This window comes from Arvicola amphibius, chromosome 2 (genome assembly GCF_903992535.2).
Source record: "Arvicola amphibius chromosome 2, mArvAmp1.2, whole genome shotgun sequence".
NCBI classification, from domain to species: Eukaryota; Metazoa; Chordata; class Mammalia; order Rodentia; family Cricetidae; genus Arvicola; species Arvicola amphibius.
Window position 1 is genome coordinate 64,620,293 of NC_052048.2, and position 17,076 is coordinate 64,637,368.

Genomic DNA, 17,076 nt, shown 5'->3' on the forward strand with positions numbered 1-17,076 from the left:
TAGGAACCCGCCACTTTAGAGAGCGTCACAGAGGCAGGCAGGCGTGGGAAGGAGCTCAGACACACTGAATACTGAACTAAGCAGAACAGAACGGCTGCAACACCCTGGGAAAACAGGCGAGGATCAGAGGGCCGCCAGGAGGGCATATGTAGTCACTGGTCACACAAAGACAAATGGCAAGAATAAGGCCTGGCAGACCAAAGCAACAAAGTATCTGATGGGCCTAGTGTTGTGGAGTATTGTTTTAACTAGGCGAATACATACTACATTTGTTTATGCTGCGGAATACTGTTTTAACTATGTGAAAGTCTGTTACACTTGTTTCTGCTGCCCTTGTTAACGAGGTAAAGGTGTGTTACATTTGTTTATGCTGCGTTTGTTTAATTAATTAAAAAAAATGCCTTGCATTCGTTTCCCCTAGCCAATTTAAAGCACCTGATTGGTCTAATAAAAAGCTGAAGGGCCAACGGCTAGGCAGGAGAGGGATAGGTGGGGCTGGAGGCCAGAAAGGATGAGTAGGAGGAGAGAGAAGAAGAGGAGGAGGAGAATGAGGGAGAAAGAGGAGAGAGACATCCTCAGGGCCAGAGATCAGGCAGCTGACAGACAGACAGACACGAGAAGCAGTGAAAGTAGGCCATACAGAAAGACAGAAAGGGCCGGGCGGTGGTGGCGCACGCCTTTAATCCCAGCACTCGGGAGGCAGAGGCAGGCGGATCTCTGTGAGTTCGAGACCAGCCTGGTCTACAAGAGCTAGTTCCAGGATAGGCTTCAAAGCTACAGAGAAACCCTGTCTCGAAAAACCAAAAAAAAAAAAAAAAAAAAAAAAAAGAAAGACAGAAAGGTAAAAAGCCCCAAGGCAAAACATAAATGAAGAGAAACAGGATAATTTAAGTTGTGAATACTAGCAAGAAATAAGAGCTAAGATAGGTTGAGCATTCATGACTAATAAGATTCTGTGTCCTGATTTGGAAGCTGGTTGGTGGTCCAAGAGAAAAAGCCTGCAACAGCCTAGTGCTGCCTCTGCCTCTGCAAAGCCATCTGCCTAAGGAGCCCTGAGGGCTGTCTTAAAAAGTCAAACATCAGAACCAGGCAGTGGTGGCACATGCCTTTAATCCCAGCACTTGAGAGGCAGAGGCAGGCAGATCTCTGTGAGTTCGAGTCCAGCCTGGTTTATTTGGACAGGCTCCAAAGCCAGAGAGAATCCCTGGCTCGAAAAACAAAAAAAAAAAAAAAGTCAAACATCAGTTCAGACTTGTACGTCAAGAATATGTACAGAGGTGGACATTTAAGAGAAAGAGGTGTGTGTGCTTGTGCATGTGTGTTTTTTTGTGTGCATATGTGGGTGTGGGTGTGTGTGTGTGCGCGCGCGCACGTGTGGTGTGTATGTGAGCATGCACACCCAGAGCAGTGTTATCAGATGTCTTCCTCTGTTGCTCAGCCCTCAGCGCCCTGATTCATGGCCTCTCACTGACACCATTGGGCTCACCATTTCGGCTAGGCTGGCCGGCCAGTGAGCACCCAGACTCAGCCCGTCTCTGCCCTCTGATGCTGGGTGGCCAGCAAACACAGCCATGCCTGGTTTTTGTTGTGGGTGCTGGAGGTTCAAACTCAGATGCTCCTGTCTTCAGAGCAAGGGGTCTTAATTGTGGAGCTGTCCCCCAACTTTCAGTGTTTTACATTAAGGCTAACATGACTTCAAAGGCAGGTTCTAGACATGGGTTCCCTGCTTTGGCTGGATAGCTGGTGCGTTTGGGAGAGTTTGTGTTTAGCTGTAAACAAACCAACAATTCTGAATGGGTAATTTTTTTCTCCTTTTTAATTATAATTTGAGGCCAGGCATAGTGGTGCACACCTTTAATCCCAGGCCTAGGGAGACAGAGGCAGGTAGGACTCTGAATTGGAGGCCAGCCTAGTCCACAGAGTGAGTTCCAGGACAGTCAGTGCGGCACAGAAAAATCCTGTCTCAAAAAAAAAAAACCTCACACATATATGCAAAATTACATTTTGGATGTGAGTCATGAAAGAAGATGCAAATGAACTGCCTTTCTACTTTTAACCCTACCGTGGATTTTTTTTTGGGGGGGGGGTTGGTTGTAGTTAGATGCATAAAAATATATTTGATGGTAAAATGTAAAATCAAACAAGGAACTCCACAGCTTCAGAGTGACTAATTTGGCTATATAGAAGTCTGTTGGGATGGGTGGACTTTGGGGCTGGCTAATCTTACTGTGTAATTTTTTTCCAAGTTCTTTAAAGTTTTCATAAAAATTTTAAATTGTATCTTATGTGTTTGTGTGTGTACATGTGCCTCAGTGCACGTGTCAGAGAACAACCTGTGGGAGTCGATTCTCTCCTCTACCGCGTGCACCCCAGGGATTGAACTCAGGTTGTCAGCCATGGCAGCGAGTGCCTTTACCCACTGAGGCGTCTCACCAGCCCCTAAGGAGCAACTTCTGAATCTCGGACCTCAGCTTTAAGCATGCCCAGCATCGTGTGGAGAGCTCATTAAAGGGTCCGCCTCAGTGTTTCAGATTATACAAGTCCAGGATAGGACTAAGAATCTGTATTAGAGCTGGGCGGTGGTGGCGCGTGCCTTTAGTCTCAGCTCAGGAGGCACAGGCAGGCTGATCTCTGTGAATTCAAGGCCAGCCTGGTCTACAAAGTGAGTTCTAGGACGGCCAGGACTACCAGGACTATTACACAGAGAAACCCTGTCTCCACAAACAAAAACAAACAAAGAAGGAAGAATTTTTAATTTTTTCTTTTTCTTTTTCTTTCTTTCTTTTTTTTTTTTAAATGAGACAAGGTGTCACTATATAACCTTTTCCGTCCTGAAACTCACTATGTAAACCACGCTGGCCTCAAATTCCCAGAGATCCACCTGCTTCTGACTCCCTTGGCCAAGAGATGGGACTAAAGGTGTGTGCCACTACGTCTGGCAGAGAATCTGCATTTTTAAGTTCCTTCCTACCTACCCCCAGGAACTAGGGCTGCTCCCCCCGGGGAAACTGGTCTCTGTCTCCATCTTGAGGCTGTCGATGTGGGCGATGGAGATGACCGTGGCAGTCATATAGCAGGGGAGCCCCATGAAGGAGCACAAGGCCATGAGGATGCCCACCTGTATGTAACACTACGGCACTAGTACAGGGTCCGCACTTTGGGGTCGACCATCCTAAGGGATCACTTTGGACAGATCTCAGGTGGCCCAGTTGGTGACGGCCACAGTCGGGGGATCTGAAAGCCTCCCACAGAGCGTGAGGCTTCGTCTGGGTTGAAGAGCAGATTCCAGCCTTCCCCACTCTGAAGGTTCACAGGCCCATGCTACCGTGCATGTCTGCAGCCACCTCTGGGGGGAATGCACAAAGGGCGAGGGCACACACAGGGTCTCTGGGCTGAGAGGGGAAAGTCTGATGAGCACAACAGAGAAGCCTGCTAGCAGGAGGCCGGCACAGTGACTGCCAGGGCAGGGAGCAAACCTTGATGACGTTAGGCACGTGCAGCTTGGGGGTTTGCAGGCCAAAACAGGCGTCGATTCCACAAAACAGCAAGATGGAGAAAACAATGGAAAAGTCAGCCACCAGGGTCCGGACCTGCAGAGAGGAAAGGAGGGAGTGAGTGTGGCTCCTGGCTTGCTGGAAGACTCAGTTCCTGGCGGCAACGATGGGCATGGTTAACGGTTGTGTTCAGAAGTCGGCAGGCCTGGGCGTATAGGATCAGCAACCTTGGGGATCTCCACCATCTATCTCTCTAGGCCTCAGTTTCCTCTCCTGCACAGTGGAGGTAATATGGCACCACCTTGGAGGCACAAGTGAAAGGTAGCAGTAGAGAGAACTTGGGAGACTTTGGCCAGAGTGGCAACCCTGAGGTCACACTCTGATTAAAAAAAAAAAAAAAAAGCTGACCTTGGCCTCCCAGCATATGGGTGAGTTGAACTCAGAAGGAAATCCTAGCTCCTCCAACCATGCTGACAGATCGTTGTACCCCACCTGGGCTGACACTTGACTACTCTCAGATCTATCTGCTAAGAGTCTCCAGTCTCTCGCTGCTTTCAGAAGGCCGTTCCTCATCATGGACCTGCTCTTCGTCCTTTTGGAACCAGTGTCCCCAGGGTCTACTTGTTGTCTTTTTATGTCTCTTCAGAGAAGTTGCCGTCAGGACGGAGCGATAATAGGGGTGCATCCATATCTGTGTTCTAAAGGCACATGTGTTCTCTGTGTGGAAAGGAACCCGCGGGGACACGTCACAGCTCAGCAGACTCACACTGTTAAACCACCTCTCACCTGCCCGAGTGCCCCTGAAGGAGGACAAGGTTGGCCTCAGTTGAAACTGACATTTCAGGTATCTATGGGAGAGAGCCAGGGATGCTAAAGAGACACACAGACATCCCAGGTCGCAGAACTGTGGCTGAGCACCCGAGCAGACAGACGACTCATGGCCCCCTCTGCGCCTCTCTGTACCACCACTGGCTGGAGCTGAACTCTGACATTCTGTTTATGGAAACCGCTTGAGGATAGAGGTAGACTCAGCACACTGACTTAATCCTCCCCACCCCAACCCTTTCTGTTTGTTATTCAAACAGCAGGTAACTGGTTAAAATTCGCATAACGGTGGTGGGGGGGGGACACATATCTCCACCCCACTCACCTGTCCTCACCTTGGTCCTACCTTCCACATATACCCACACTTGGTTTTATAGTTCTGGAAGTCTCTTCCAGCCATCAACACACAGCTTCATACTTTAAAACGATTGTTCATTTATTTTTATTACTGTCTGAATGGGAGAACAATGGGGGGGGGCGGGGCGCACAGGCCACAGTGTTCATGTGGAGGCCAGAGAACAAGATTGAAGATTCAGTTCTCCCAGCTTTATATGGGTTCTGAGATCGGACCCAGTGTGCTGAGCCATCTAACGGACCTTCATGGTTTGAATTACTAATTAAAAGACCCTACTCCCCATATTGGGCCATCTTGCCCGACCTTAATACATGGGGAGGTGTCTAGTCTTTTTTTTTAAACTCATTCACTGGGAAGAATTGCAATCCCCAATCCCCATCACGAATGGGTTTCAATGGGTGACCCGCGCCTGCCGGCGGAGGGTAGAGCACGTAGCCCCGGGCATCTAAGAGCATCACAGACCCGTTACTGCTCAATCTCGGGTGGCTGAATGCCACTCGTCCCTCTAAGAAGTGAGGTGTTTGGTCTTACTGCAACTTGATAGGCCATGTTTTGTTGATATCCTGAACAGAAAGGGAGGAGGAGTGGATTGGGGACTGGGAACAGAGGGAGGATGCAGGGAGGGACTAGGAGGAGAGGAAGAAGGGTAAACTCTGGCCGGGATGTAAAATGAATATTTTTTTTTAAAAAGCACCACCTATAGGAGAAGGTTTAAATTGTCCTTCCTGCTCATTCCAAAGCCTGGGAGTTAGTTTAAAATTCCTTCTATGAACTGCCTCTGCTGTTTGTATCACATCACTGCCTCCAGTTTGTGCCAGGGCCTTTAATCCACCGTCACAGCAGGTGGCATTGCTGCCCTGCCCTGCCCGCCACCTCTCTCCTGCTCTGTCCCCTTCTGCTTGTGACCCCTGCACTCTGATCTCTGTAGTCGAGTGGATCATTTCTGTGAAAAGAATTTCTAATTTTAAATTGTGTGTATGTGCGCGTGCATAAGTGCAGTGCTCATAGAGGCTAGGCAGTTGTGAACGCCTGATTTGTGTACTGGGAATTGGACTCAGGGCTTCTGTAAGAGTAATAAATGATCTTAATTGCTCAGTCATCTCTGATACATGTAATTTTTAATTTTTACTTATTACATTTTAAAAAAATACCAATCCAATTTCCCACTCCCTCCCCTCCTCCCATTTCCTCTACACATCCTCTCACCCCACCCCCCTCTAATCTTAAGAGATGGTAAGGCACTTTGCTTTGTGAAAGGTCCAAAGCCCTCCCTACTACATCTAGGCTGAATATGTATTTTTAAGACAGGGTCTCTCTAAATAACGCTAGCTGTCCTGGAACTCACACACAGAGGTCCGCCTGCCTCCTGAGTGCTGGGATGAAAGGTGTGTGCCGCCATGCCTTGCTCCATTTTGATTCTAACAGTTGTAAGATTGTTTATGTTTAAACACAGCACAATCGAGATGCACAGCCGTAGCTGCTGCTTTCCTTATAATCGCAGCATCCAGATCAAAGAATTGTTAACCTAAATAATATGAACTTGGCCATTTTGTCAAATACAGGTAATTTCACATGGTCTAGCCTAATACAAAGATGGACATATACCAAACAATGTACTTTCTTTGGCCTTAAGAAATAAAAATTTTTAGGTGGGGGTGGTGTACACCTTTAATCCCAGCACTTGAGAGGCAGAGGCAGTGGAATCTCCAAGTTAGTGACCAGCCTGGTCTACAGAGTGAGTTCCAGGACACCCAGGGCTAAATAAAGAAACCCTGTCTTTAAAAACCAAAAATAAAAAATAAAATAGAAATAAATTTTTTTTCTGGGTGTGGTAGCCAGCCTGGTCTACATGGTAAGTTCTAGGACAGTCAGGACTATAGAGAGAGACCAGTCTCAGGAGAGAGAGAGAGAGAGAGAGAGAGAGAGAGAGAGAGAGAGAATCCTACATTTTGTTAGTATCTTTCGCCGTCAGTGGCATTTTGCTCTCTATAGAAACTACTGACAATTTTATCTCATTCAACAAAATATAGTTTTGTTTGGTGCAGTTAAAAATTCCACATAAATGGTAACATATTATTGGTAATTTTCTGACACTTTCTCTCTTTTTTAAGACTTACTTATTTTTATTATGTATACCTGCACACCAAATAGATCTCACTAGATGGCTGTGAGCCACCATGTGGTTGCTGGGAATTGAACCCAGAACCTCTGGAAGAGCAGCCAGTGCTCTTAACCTCTGAGCCATTTCTCCAGCCCCCTGACACTTCCTTTATTTGCTCAACATTATTCTTGTGACATTTTTCCTGGTAGAAAGAGCTATGTATATTAATTGTAACAATGGTTTCATGATTGTTTCTTGTTTATTTATTTTAAAATTATTTTTATGTGTATAGGTGTTTTGTCTGTGTGAATATGAGTGTACCGTATGCATGCCTGGTGCCCAAGGAGGCCAGAAGGGAGTGTCGAATTCCCTGCAACTGAAGTTACCAACAACTGTCAGCCACCATGTGGGTGCTGAGAACCAAGCCCAGGTCCTCTAAAGAATATGAGTGCCGGGCTGGAGAGATGGCTCAGTGGTTAAGAGCATTGCCTGCTCTTCCAAAGGTCCTGAGTTCAATTCCCAGCAACCACATGGTGGCTCACAACCATCTGCAATGAGATCTGGTGCCCTCTTCTGGCCTGCAAGTATACATGTAAGCAGAACGCTGTATATGTAATAAATAAATAAATATTTTAAAAAAAAAAAGAATATGAGTGACCATAACTATTGAGTCCTTTCTCCATTTATTTATCTATTGTACTATAAATTGATTCAAATTAGTCAGTGTGGCCCTCCTGCTTTGGAAAGCTGATGCAGGAGAATTGTCATGAGTCTGAGACCAGTGGGACTATAGGCTAAGTGAGACCCTGTTTCAAATTAAAACAACAACAACAACAACAACAACAACACTGATTACTTTCATTTTTCCTCCTAGAATCAATGTTCTTGTGACAACTGTCCACGTGTGAGACTTCCCTGGAGTGACACCGGGTGTGGAAGTGATGGCCTGAGGACCATGTCCCGGGCTCTGTCCCCGGGCGGGGGGGGGGGGGGGGGGGCATTCTCCGTTCTACATGACTGGCACTCCTGAACAGCATTTTTTATCTGCAGACCCCGGTATTCAACTCTACATTCACCGACCTTATGAGTACCAACCAGATCAGTCTTGTTTTTCTCCAGGAGGCAACAAAACACCTTTTTTTCTTTTTTTTAAAAAAAAGTTTGTGTGTGTGCGCACGTGCGTGTACAAACCACAACTCGTGTGTGTGGAGGTCACAGGACAGTTTATGGGAGATGGTTCTCTCCTTCTACCATGTGGGATGAAACTTAGGTCACCAGTCTTGGTTGCAAGCACCTTTACCTGCTAAGCCTAATTTTGGTGAAATTTAGAATGGCACTAAAGTTCAGCTAGAAATGCAAGGGCAATGATGATGTTACTGGAAAAAGACAGAGAAGGACTCGGTCTATAAGACGATACTTATCACAAAGTGTAGAGTTGAGGACTGTGGTACTGGCATATAAACAAGCTAGAGAAATGGAAGGAAAACAAACCAGAAGGGACACTGTTAATGCAGGAACACATGAGACACGGCACAGGATGCTTTGCAAAACAGTACAGAAAACAATGGTCTTTAAAAGCAAAACAAAAACTGAGACAATGAGCCATTTATACGAAACACAAAGCATCACTATCTCCCATTATACATCAGAATCGCTTACGATGGATTGCAGAGCAAATACGAAAGGCAAACCAGGCTTTAAGAGATGCCACGGGGCTTCTGCTGGTACTTTCTGAAAGGGAGCTCCGGCTGTTTGATTACAGTAAAATTGAGGATTCTTCTCATCAACAGCTACCATTAGACTAGTCAAAGGGTGGGAGAGGTTGGGAGAAGAAGACTTGGCAGTTAAGAGCACTGTCTGTGTGCATGCCTGCAGGCCAGAAGAGGGCACCAGATCTCATTATAGGTGGTTGTGAGCCACCATGTGGTTGCTGGGACTTGAACTCAGGACCTCTGGAAGAGCAGTCAGTGCTCTTAACCACTGAGCCATCTCTCCAGCCCCTGTTGTTTAATTTTCAATACTGGAGATTAAATCTAGGGCCTCATCTGGGCATTGGTGGTCATGCCTTTAGTCCTAGCACTTGGGAGGCAAAGGTAGGTGGATTTCTGTGAGTTCAAGACCAGCCTGATCTACAAAGTTCCAGGACAGCCAGGGCTCATCTCGAAAAATACCAAAAGGAAGAAAGAAATCAATCAATCAATCTAGGGCCTCCTGTATGATAGATAAGCACTCTGACCCATATCCCTAGCCCTCTTTTGAAAACTTTAATCTTAATTTTAAACATTTATTTTTGTTATTTCTTATTTATGTGTGTGTCTGTGTAACTGAATGGTATTATGTGTTGGGGCCTCTGGTGGCAAATGGAGGGCATCCTGTCCCCCTGGAGCTGAAGTTACAGACAGTTGTGAATCATACAATGTGTGTGCTGGGATCTAAATTCAGGCCCCGCTATGGAGGTCAGAGAAGGATGTGTGGGAGCAGATTCTCTTCTTTCACCGTGTGGGTCTTGGGGATATACAGGCTGTCAGTGGTAGTGAACCCCTGTACCTATAGAGCCGTCTCACTGAGCTGAGCCTCCCTTTAGGACACCCCGACAGAAGTTCTGCCTACCTGCAGGGGATACTTACCTTGGTAGGAAAGTAGCGGCTGAATTTGAATTTCTTCAGGGTCAAGGTCATGGAGTAAGTCCCGAAGAAAAGGATGAAGGACATGAGGGCCAGGTCTGGGGTGAACCGGCAGGAGTTCCCGAGCAGGCGCCCACCGTAGCTCAGACACTCTTTCTTGCTCAGCAGGGACCAGTCCAGCGCTGTGAGGTTAAGGGGGGTGTACTTGGAGACCAAGCACAGGAGAAAAGGGGTCAGGACCCTCCTTTAGGCAGTGTGTCCTTCTCCCTGTGGCCCTGGGTAAGCTTAAAACCTACCAAACCTTTGAGGGTTCCTAGCCCTCCTCTCCTGGCCATGATGTTGCCCTTAGTAGCAGAATGGTGTCCCTGGGGCAGGCTGTTTAAAGGATGACAAGCGGGCAGTTCCACAGGAAGGTTAGGGACTGTTTCTTCAGTGTGTTCTGAGCTATGTGGTTTTGACAGCAGTATGAAGATGCTTTCTCCTTCCTCCCACAGGTCTGTCTCCCGTTCCAGGCCAAGACCCATGGTTCTACTGATGCTTCCTGGATGCTACTGCCTTCCTGGAGACAGTGTCTCTTCCTTTCTCTATGCATATCCTCATTATTTCCTTCTTGGGTCATTTCAACCACTTCCTTCCTTGGTGTCCTAGGTGCTAAAATTCAGAGACTGCGAAATAGTGAATATATATATTCATATATGTCTATACATATATATATATATAAAATTTACTATTTCACAGTCTCTGAATTTTAGCATATATATGTATGTATATGTGTATGTATATACATGTATATGTATTCTTTGTAACTGTGGGCTTCACATACGTGGATTTAAGCAGTTGCAAATAAAAATATTAATTGCATCTGTCTTAAGCGTGCATTCATTCTCCCTCCGTTCTTCACTCACTACCTCAAGCCCCTGCAGCCTTGACTTCCTTGCAGTGATGGACTATAGCCTGGAGCTGGGAGCTGAATAAACCCCTTTCTCCCTTAAAGCTGCTTTCTTTTGCCAGGTGTTTTATCACGCTGAGCGGAAGGGAAACAGGTTGGGAGTCAGTCGAAGCCATTGTAAAAGGCCTCACACGCCTTTCCGCACACTCTTAGAAACCTGAGCCCGCTCTGCTGAGTCGCTAAGGAGTGAAAAGGCAATGCGAAGACACAGACCCAGCCATCCCAGCTGGCCCGTCTGAGGCCAGCTCCCAGCACCTAACACATAAAAGGCACTGGAGAGTAAGCACTGCCTGGGTCTGCCCTCCTCAAGGTCTTAGATTTGAAGTTTTTGGCTATGTAGTCAACTGAGATAGATAAGACTGAGCCATTGGCTCCCTGTGCAGGGGAATGTAAACATCCTTAGGGACACTCAGGCATCCAAAGCTGCCCCAAGTGATAGAGGAAGGTCATCTGTCTATGTGTTACTTTCATTGGTTAATAAAGAAATTGCCTTGGCCCTTTAATAGGACAGAAAATTAGGTAGGTGGAGTAGACAGAACAGAACTGTGGGAGAAAGAAAGTAGAGTCAGGCAGACACTTCAGGCAGTCGCCATGCTTCTCCTCTCTGAGTCGGACACAGGTTAAGATCTCTCCTGGTAAGCGACTCGTGGTGCTACACAGATTACTAAATATGGGTTAGTCAAGATGTGAGAATTAGCCAATAAGAGGCTGAAACTAATGAGTCAGGCAGTGTTTAAAAGAATACAGTTTCCGTGTAATTATTTTGGGTGTAAAGCTAGCTAGGTGGCGGGACGCAGCCCCGCCGTTCCATCTACACCCAAGACCTACATGCTACCCTTTACCTGGATTTTAATTTTGCATCCTTCCATCTACTTAGGCTGGGAGAGGCCTGAAAGCCACCACTTACCATTGTTTGGGAAGGCAGACCCACAGGGGACCCTGGAGACTAACAGGTGCCAAGGACAGGTCAAGTTCATGGGGGGGGGTAATAAACTTCTGGGTCTGAGAATGCACTGTTGGATAGGAACTAGGGTTTCCTGGGAGAGCTAACTACAACCTGTGTGTGTATATAGCTCTGGTTACATTTACCGCCTCTGGGCATGCACACATTGTATTTTTTTTTTTTTTGGCTTTTCGAGACAGGGTTTCTCTGCAGCTTTAGAGCCTGTCCTGGAGCTAGCTCTTGTAGACCAGGCTGGTCTCGAACTCACAGAGATCCGCCTGCCTCTGCCTCCCGAGTGCTGGGATTAAAGGCGTGCGCCACCACTGCCCGGCCACACATTGTATTTCTGCATAGAGATGTTGCACACGGAGGATGCCTTAGATCAGGGTGCTTACAGTTATGAACTTAAAAGCATGATTCATGGAGCCCAGGTACTCCTGGGATTGACACACCAACTCCTTCCTGACTCCCCACCATAAACAAAAGCATGTGACAGTCTGCCCTGATAAGAAAGGGCTTACCAGAGACGTGTTGGTGTTTGGTGCCAGCAGGGCTGAGGCATTGACCGTGGTTGTGTTCACTGGAGAAGACACAGAGAATGGGTCAGGGTCAGCGGGTCTTAGACGTAGCCTGCAGTCTCTGCCCAGCTCCCTCTGATCTCAGACTTCACGTCCCCTCTGCTCCCATAAGGGAGGGAGTTGGACAGGCAGCTGCGCCAGTGCAGAACAGCTCGTCCTGAGGACCAACAGCCACTTCTAACACCCAGCTGAGCAATCTGGTGCTGAGACAGGCTGATGAAGAGTGCGTCTTGTGAATCCCTGCAGGCGCTAGACACAACTGTGTGCTGCCGGACTTTAAAAAAATACATTTCAAAGAGCTAGCTCTGTGTCATGCACTACGCCAAACCCTGGGAATGCACTCGTTTCTTCCCCAAATCTCCGTGACGTATCCCCATTTTATAGATGAGGCAACTGAGGCTGTGACATCAGCTTATCTATTACCTAAGGTTTCGGAGCTCATGCTTGGCACTATGACCCCATCCGGGGTCACTGGAAGAGAAACTAAAAGGGTTCCTTTCCACGCAGTTTCCATTTATGGAAACTTCTCTGCCACCCACTGCCACGCGCTCTAAAGGCCAGCTGGACTTGCCAGGGTGTGCCTGACGTCGCCTTCTCTAATCTGCCCCTTCAGTGCAAGGCAAGGAAAGAAAACCTGGATCTAGGTCCAGAAGGAGAACAAGAAGCCCCAAAGGGCTGCTGGCTGCCAGCTCTTCACTCTGCATTCCTTGCTAAACACCCCCTTCCCTGACCTGTGTCCCTAGGTGTAAGTGGCGTACCTAACACTCTCTTGAGGTCTGGGAGGGAAGCTGGGGGAGCCAGTCCCAGCCTCATTCCCCACTCTCCTTCTCCTGTGTCTGGCTTCCCTGACAATTCGTCACCCACAGGGCCAGGCTCCCCAGGTGATGTGGCCACTCCTCACAAAGGCTGGCTTTGGAAGACCACTGCTTCCCCACTCTCTGGACTACATGGGTGGAGGGGAGCCTGGCTTCTCCCCTTCCTCCTCCAAGCAGTTCCTCAGTGGCAGGTTTAGGGGCCAGGGGCTGTTGCTGCTATCATCTGAAGTGTTGTAGAATACTTGTTTGTTTCTGCTGGCTGGCCACCACCCAGCGAAAAGACCCTGATCCTGAGACCTCACCCAGCCTCTAGCAAGCTGTCCACAGGGCTGGATATGATCACAGAAGTCAGTTGCTTCTGGGCCAGTAGGATCAGTGTTGACCCCAGACAGAACAGTGCCAAGGGCATTGTTTCCTAAAAATCATCCTGAAGAAAGCCTCCTCATGGGAAATCAGGTAATCTATTGCCTCTCCTCACAAGAAAAGACAATGCCCCATTAACACTATGGACAGAGAAGCCAGGCAAGAAGCCCCTGTAGGGACTATTCATTCTGCTGCTCAAGGGTCCCAGTACCCAGAGTCTTTAGGCCAGACATCTCGATTTGGGCTTGTCAGTTCTTTTATAGCAAGAAGTGAAACCCTACAGGAGATGTAAGAGCTATAGTGTGGAAAATTCCAGAAAGGTCCAAGTATCAGATATTGTATAATTCTAGTGTACACAGAGCGGTACTCACTTAAAGTTGAGAGCGGCCAAGTCAGCATTTGCAGCATCCGTAAACAGAATACAAATCAGTTACCATGGAAAAAATCAAATAAAAAAAGATAGTGTCCCAAGCAAGCTTGTGTGAGAAAGAACGTGAGAGAAGGGTGGTATACCATCATTAGACTGGCTGTGTAGCTAAGCTAGGGAAACGGAGCAGTTAGTTGGTAGGTGGCACACAAACTGGGAACAAAACCCCATCATTCCCCCACTGCCCTAGTATGCTAATGTCCAGACCTTTGCCATCTCATTTCTCCTAATGAACGTGACTTGGCAATGACACTGGCTCATTTATTCTCTGTGGAAAAATCTTGTGGGGTTAGTAGTTAATCGCTAAAGCAAAGATTTTTCAGACTTGGGGAAGGAGCAGCAGAAGCCCTTGGAAAGCTTGTCTGTACATAGCCAGCTGGGCTCTGCCCCAGAGTTTCTAGGTTCAAGTCTGGGGTTGGAGCCCACGGTTCTGTATTTCTGATAAGTTCCTAGTTGGTGCTGATGCTGCCAGGCTTGGGACCAAGCACTCAGAACCTTGAAGATGACTCTAGATAATCAGGTATCCAGGCGAGAATAATGGGAAGTAATTCAGAAACAGACAAGCTTTATGATGCCCTTTGAAACTATGCTCTTCCAGGGCCTGTTTACAGGGCACCCCTAGGTAAACAGATGGTTCACTGAGTAGCCAAAGCTCCTCACAGGACCCCAGGATTTGGTCTATTTCTAAAAAGAGACAAGAACGTAGGCTTCTAGAAAGTAGGGTTAGACCCAGTGCGTGGACTGGATCTGAAAAGCACACATAGTAAAAACAAGCTTGGTCCCTGAGGCAAGATCCCCACCCTCCTCATCCCCCACCCTCCATCCTGCAGAATCAAAAGGGCCTGTGGTAGGACCTCCTTAGGAATCAAGACAAGGACCTGGACAAAGGGTAAATCTCACCTCTCACTGTTTAATAGAACAACTCAAAGCTAACGCTAGAAAAAAGAAAAGCTAGACTTCTTTCCAAAAATCAGTACAATAAATGGAGGTGTGATACTACTGCTAGCAGGAAGAGCATCTTACGAAAGACACAGGCTGGAGTAGGACCCCATACTTGCAATGCAGAATATCAGCTGACAAGATCAATTTTTTAAAGGCAGGGTCTCAGTACAGAGCCTTGGCTGGTCTGGAAATTCCTATGTAGACCAGGCTGGTCTTGAACTCACAAAGATCCACTTCCTTCTGACTCTCAAGTGCTGGGATTAGAACTGTATGATAGTGTGGAAAATTCCAGGAAGGTTCAAGTGTCAGATACAGCACAATTAATTCTAGTGAACACAGAGTGGTACTCACTTAAAGTTGAGAGCGGCCAAGTCAGCCTGGCATGGTCAATTATTATTATTATTATTATTGTTATTGTTATTGTTGTTGTTGTTGTTGTCATTAAGCTAAGAGATTGAACAATCTAATATCTACTTATTTTCTTACTTATTTGAAATCCTTGCAGGCATCTCTGATAAGCACTGATTACTCTTTGACAGTCAAGGAAACTGAGGTTTAATGTGGCCTTGGGTGGCCTCTGGACCTCAGTTTGCTTTCTGCCAGACCAGTATAGTGGTGCTTGGGTAGGTCTTGCACGCTACCCTGCATTCCCTTGGGCCCTCTAGATTCATCCTGCTAGCCACTCTTAGGGGCATGGTTCTGACTGTGACGGAGATCCCATTCTAAGGAGGCCTTTACTTTGTAGCTGATGATTTCTTTGGTCAGAAAGCAGAAACACACGAACGGCACTGAGACTTTATTATTAGATTGGCCAGTTGTTTGCTCCAGTCCACTTGGTGCTGGGGTCCTTTAAATACCATTGGCACTTGCATGCCAGACTGTAGGGGGTTGGTTGCTCTCAGGAGCTCTCCCTCCTGTAAATTCTTCCCTAAACCAGCAGCAGCTGGCTTCCTGGAACTTCTCCTCAATTCTCATCCCACATCCTGTGGTCCCAGAGGGTAGTATGAGGTCCTTCATGACAATCCCCTCAACCCTCAACTGCCTAGGAGGCTGAAAGAGGCCAGTTTCCCCAGCTCTTCCGACAGCATGATTGACAAGGCCTCACCCTGACTGTAGTAGGGATGTTTGTCTCTGGTTTTGTCTCACTTTATAAAGCTTGTAACCACATCGGCGGTGGTATGTTGAGGCAAGTTACCATGTGTTAATGGCACTGGGAGGGATCATCAGATCTACCCCAACTTTGGCAGTATTACCGACAGGAATATCCTCCACACCAGCCCGTATTCGATAAATCATGCCTTGCTTTTTCATGAAGTACCCTGCACCTTCCTGATTACAACCCTGGTTGCTTTGACCACAGCCGCATGGTGGCTTTTACTAGAGCTATCATCCCCTCAAATTCTTTCCAAAAATTGGTTCAAGACTCTGCAATTAGCATTGTAAATTTTAAAGCCTGTCTGGGTACCACAACCAAGGCCAGCCTGGGTTACATAGGCAGACCCTGTTTCAATAAACAAAGCCCAACATTTGCTCCTTCGGGAAAGTGAGCACCTGGCTAAACAGCCCCTCCAGTGAGCTCCCCTCCTGCCCCGAGAGCTGCGGTGGAAGAGGTGGGGGGCAGTGCACGTTGGGGATTACCTGTGTCAGGAGCCACACACTCGCATCTGTAGGTGGTGATGGAGTCAGGCTTGAAGTCCGTGTTAATGGGATAGTAGCTGAAGGCACCAATCATCTTTTTGATGGCATCGTAGATGAAGATGAAGCTGATGAGGGTGGAGAAGCCCTCTTCGGTGAAGCGGGTGATATACTTGATGATAAAGCTGGCATCTGTGGCCACCAGGATAAGGCACTGGATGGCTGAGTGCAGGCCAATCCAGAGGCGGAACTCCATGTAGTCCAGGCCATTGGCCCTGGATGGCAAAGGGAAGTGAGTAACTTCCTGGGTTTGGCTCCCCAGACCCACCCAGAGTGGCTCATACCTCTTTGTAGCATGGATGCCTGTCTAAGAACTGAGAAAGGATAGGACAGGGACTATCCTGGGTTGGGCTGTCTGATCTCTCTCTCTCTCTCTCTCTCTCTCTCTCTCTCTCTCTCTCTCTCTCTCTCTCTCTCTCTCTCTCTCTCTCTCTCTCTCTGTATGTGTGTGTGTGTGTGTGTGTGTGTTTGTGTGTTGTATGCACATATATTTGTGGGTTTGTGTGAATGTTGGTGCACATGTGTGGATAACTCCTGGTAGAGAATAAAAGGAAAAGTGTTTACTCAGCACCCCTGAAGCTGGGTTCTCATCACAAAGGAGATTTATTTGCTCCAGAGGGACAGAAGACAGGAAATAAGAGACAAAGACAGGAGATAGAGGACAGGGGAGAAAGGGAAGGGAACAAGGGAGAGGGGGCAGGGATATTTGTCTCAGGAAGGGTGGACAGAGGGAGGACTGCCTCTGGCTAGAGAGGAGACATTGGCCCATAGGCAAATGGTGGTCTATAAAGATAAAGGGGAACCCCCCCCCCCCGCATTCGGATGAGGTATTTAATTTTAATTGGGCGTGTTAACTAGGTGAGCCAGTGGGGGCTTCTGGTTGCTAGGCTTCAATACTTTGATAGCTGGATCTTGGTAGTCAACCTCAGGAGGACAAAGTGGCTAAATAAGGCGCTAGACCTTGG

The 17,076-nt window shown here is 47.4% G+C and overlaps 1 protein-coding gene across 1 annotated transcript in view; it reads right to left on the bottom strand.

Annotated features, from left to right (window-relative positions):
- Window positions 1-17,076, bottom strand: part of Slc4a5 (solute carrier family 4 member 5) — a 73,343-nt gene that overhangs the window by 13,334 nt on the left and 42,933 nt on the right. Inside the window, exons 14-17 of the mRNA XM_038319309.1 lie at window positions 16,055-16,326; window positions 11,813-11,871; window positions 9,403-9,603; window positions 3,477-3,590 (exon numbers count right to left, since the gene is read on the bottom strand). Coding sequence (XP_038175237.1) covers window positions 3,477-3,590; window positions 9,403-9,603; window positions 11,813-11,871; window positions 16,055-16,326 — 646 coding nt within the window. The remainder of the gene's footprint in view (window positions 1-3,476; window positions 3,591-9,402; window positions 9,604-11,812; window positions 11,872-16,054; window positions 16,327-17,076) is intronic.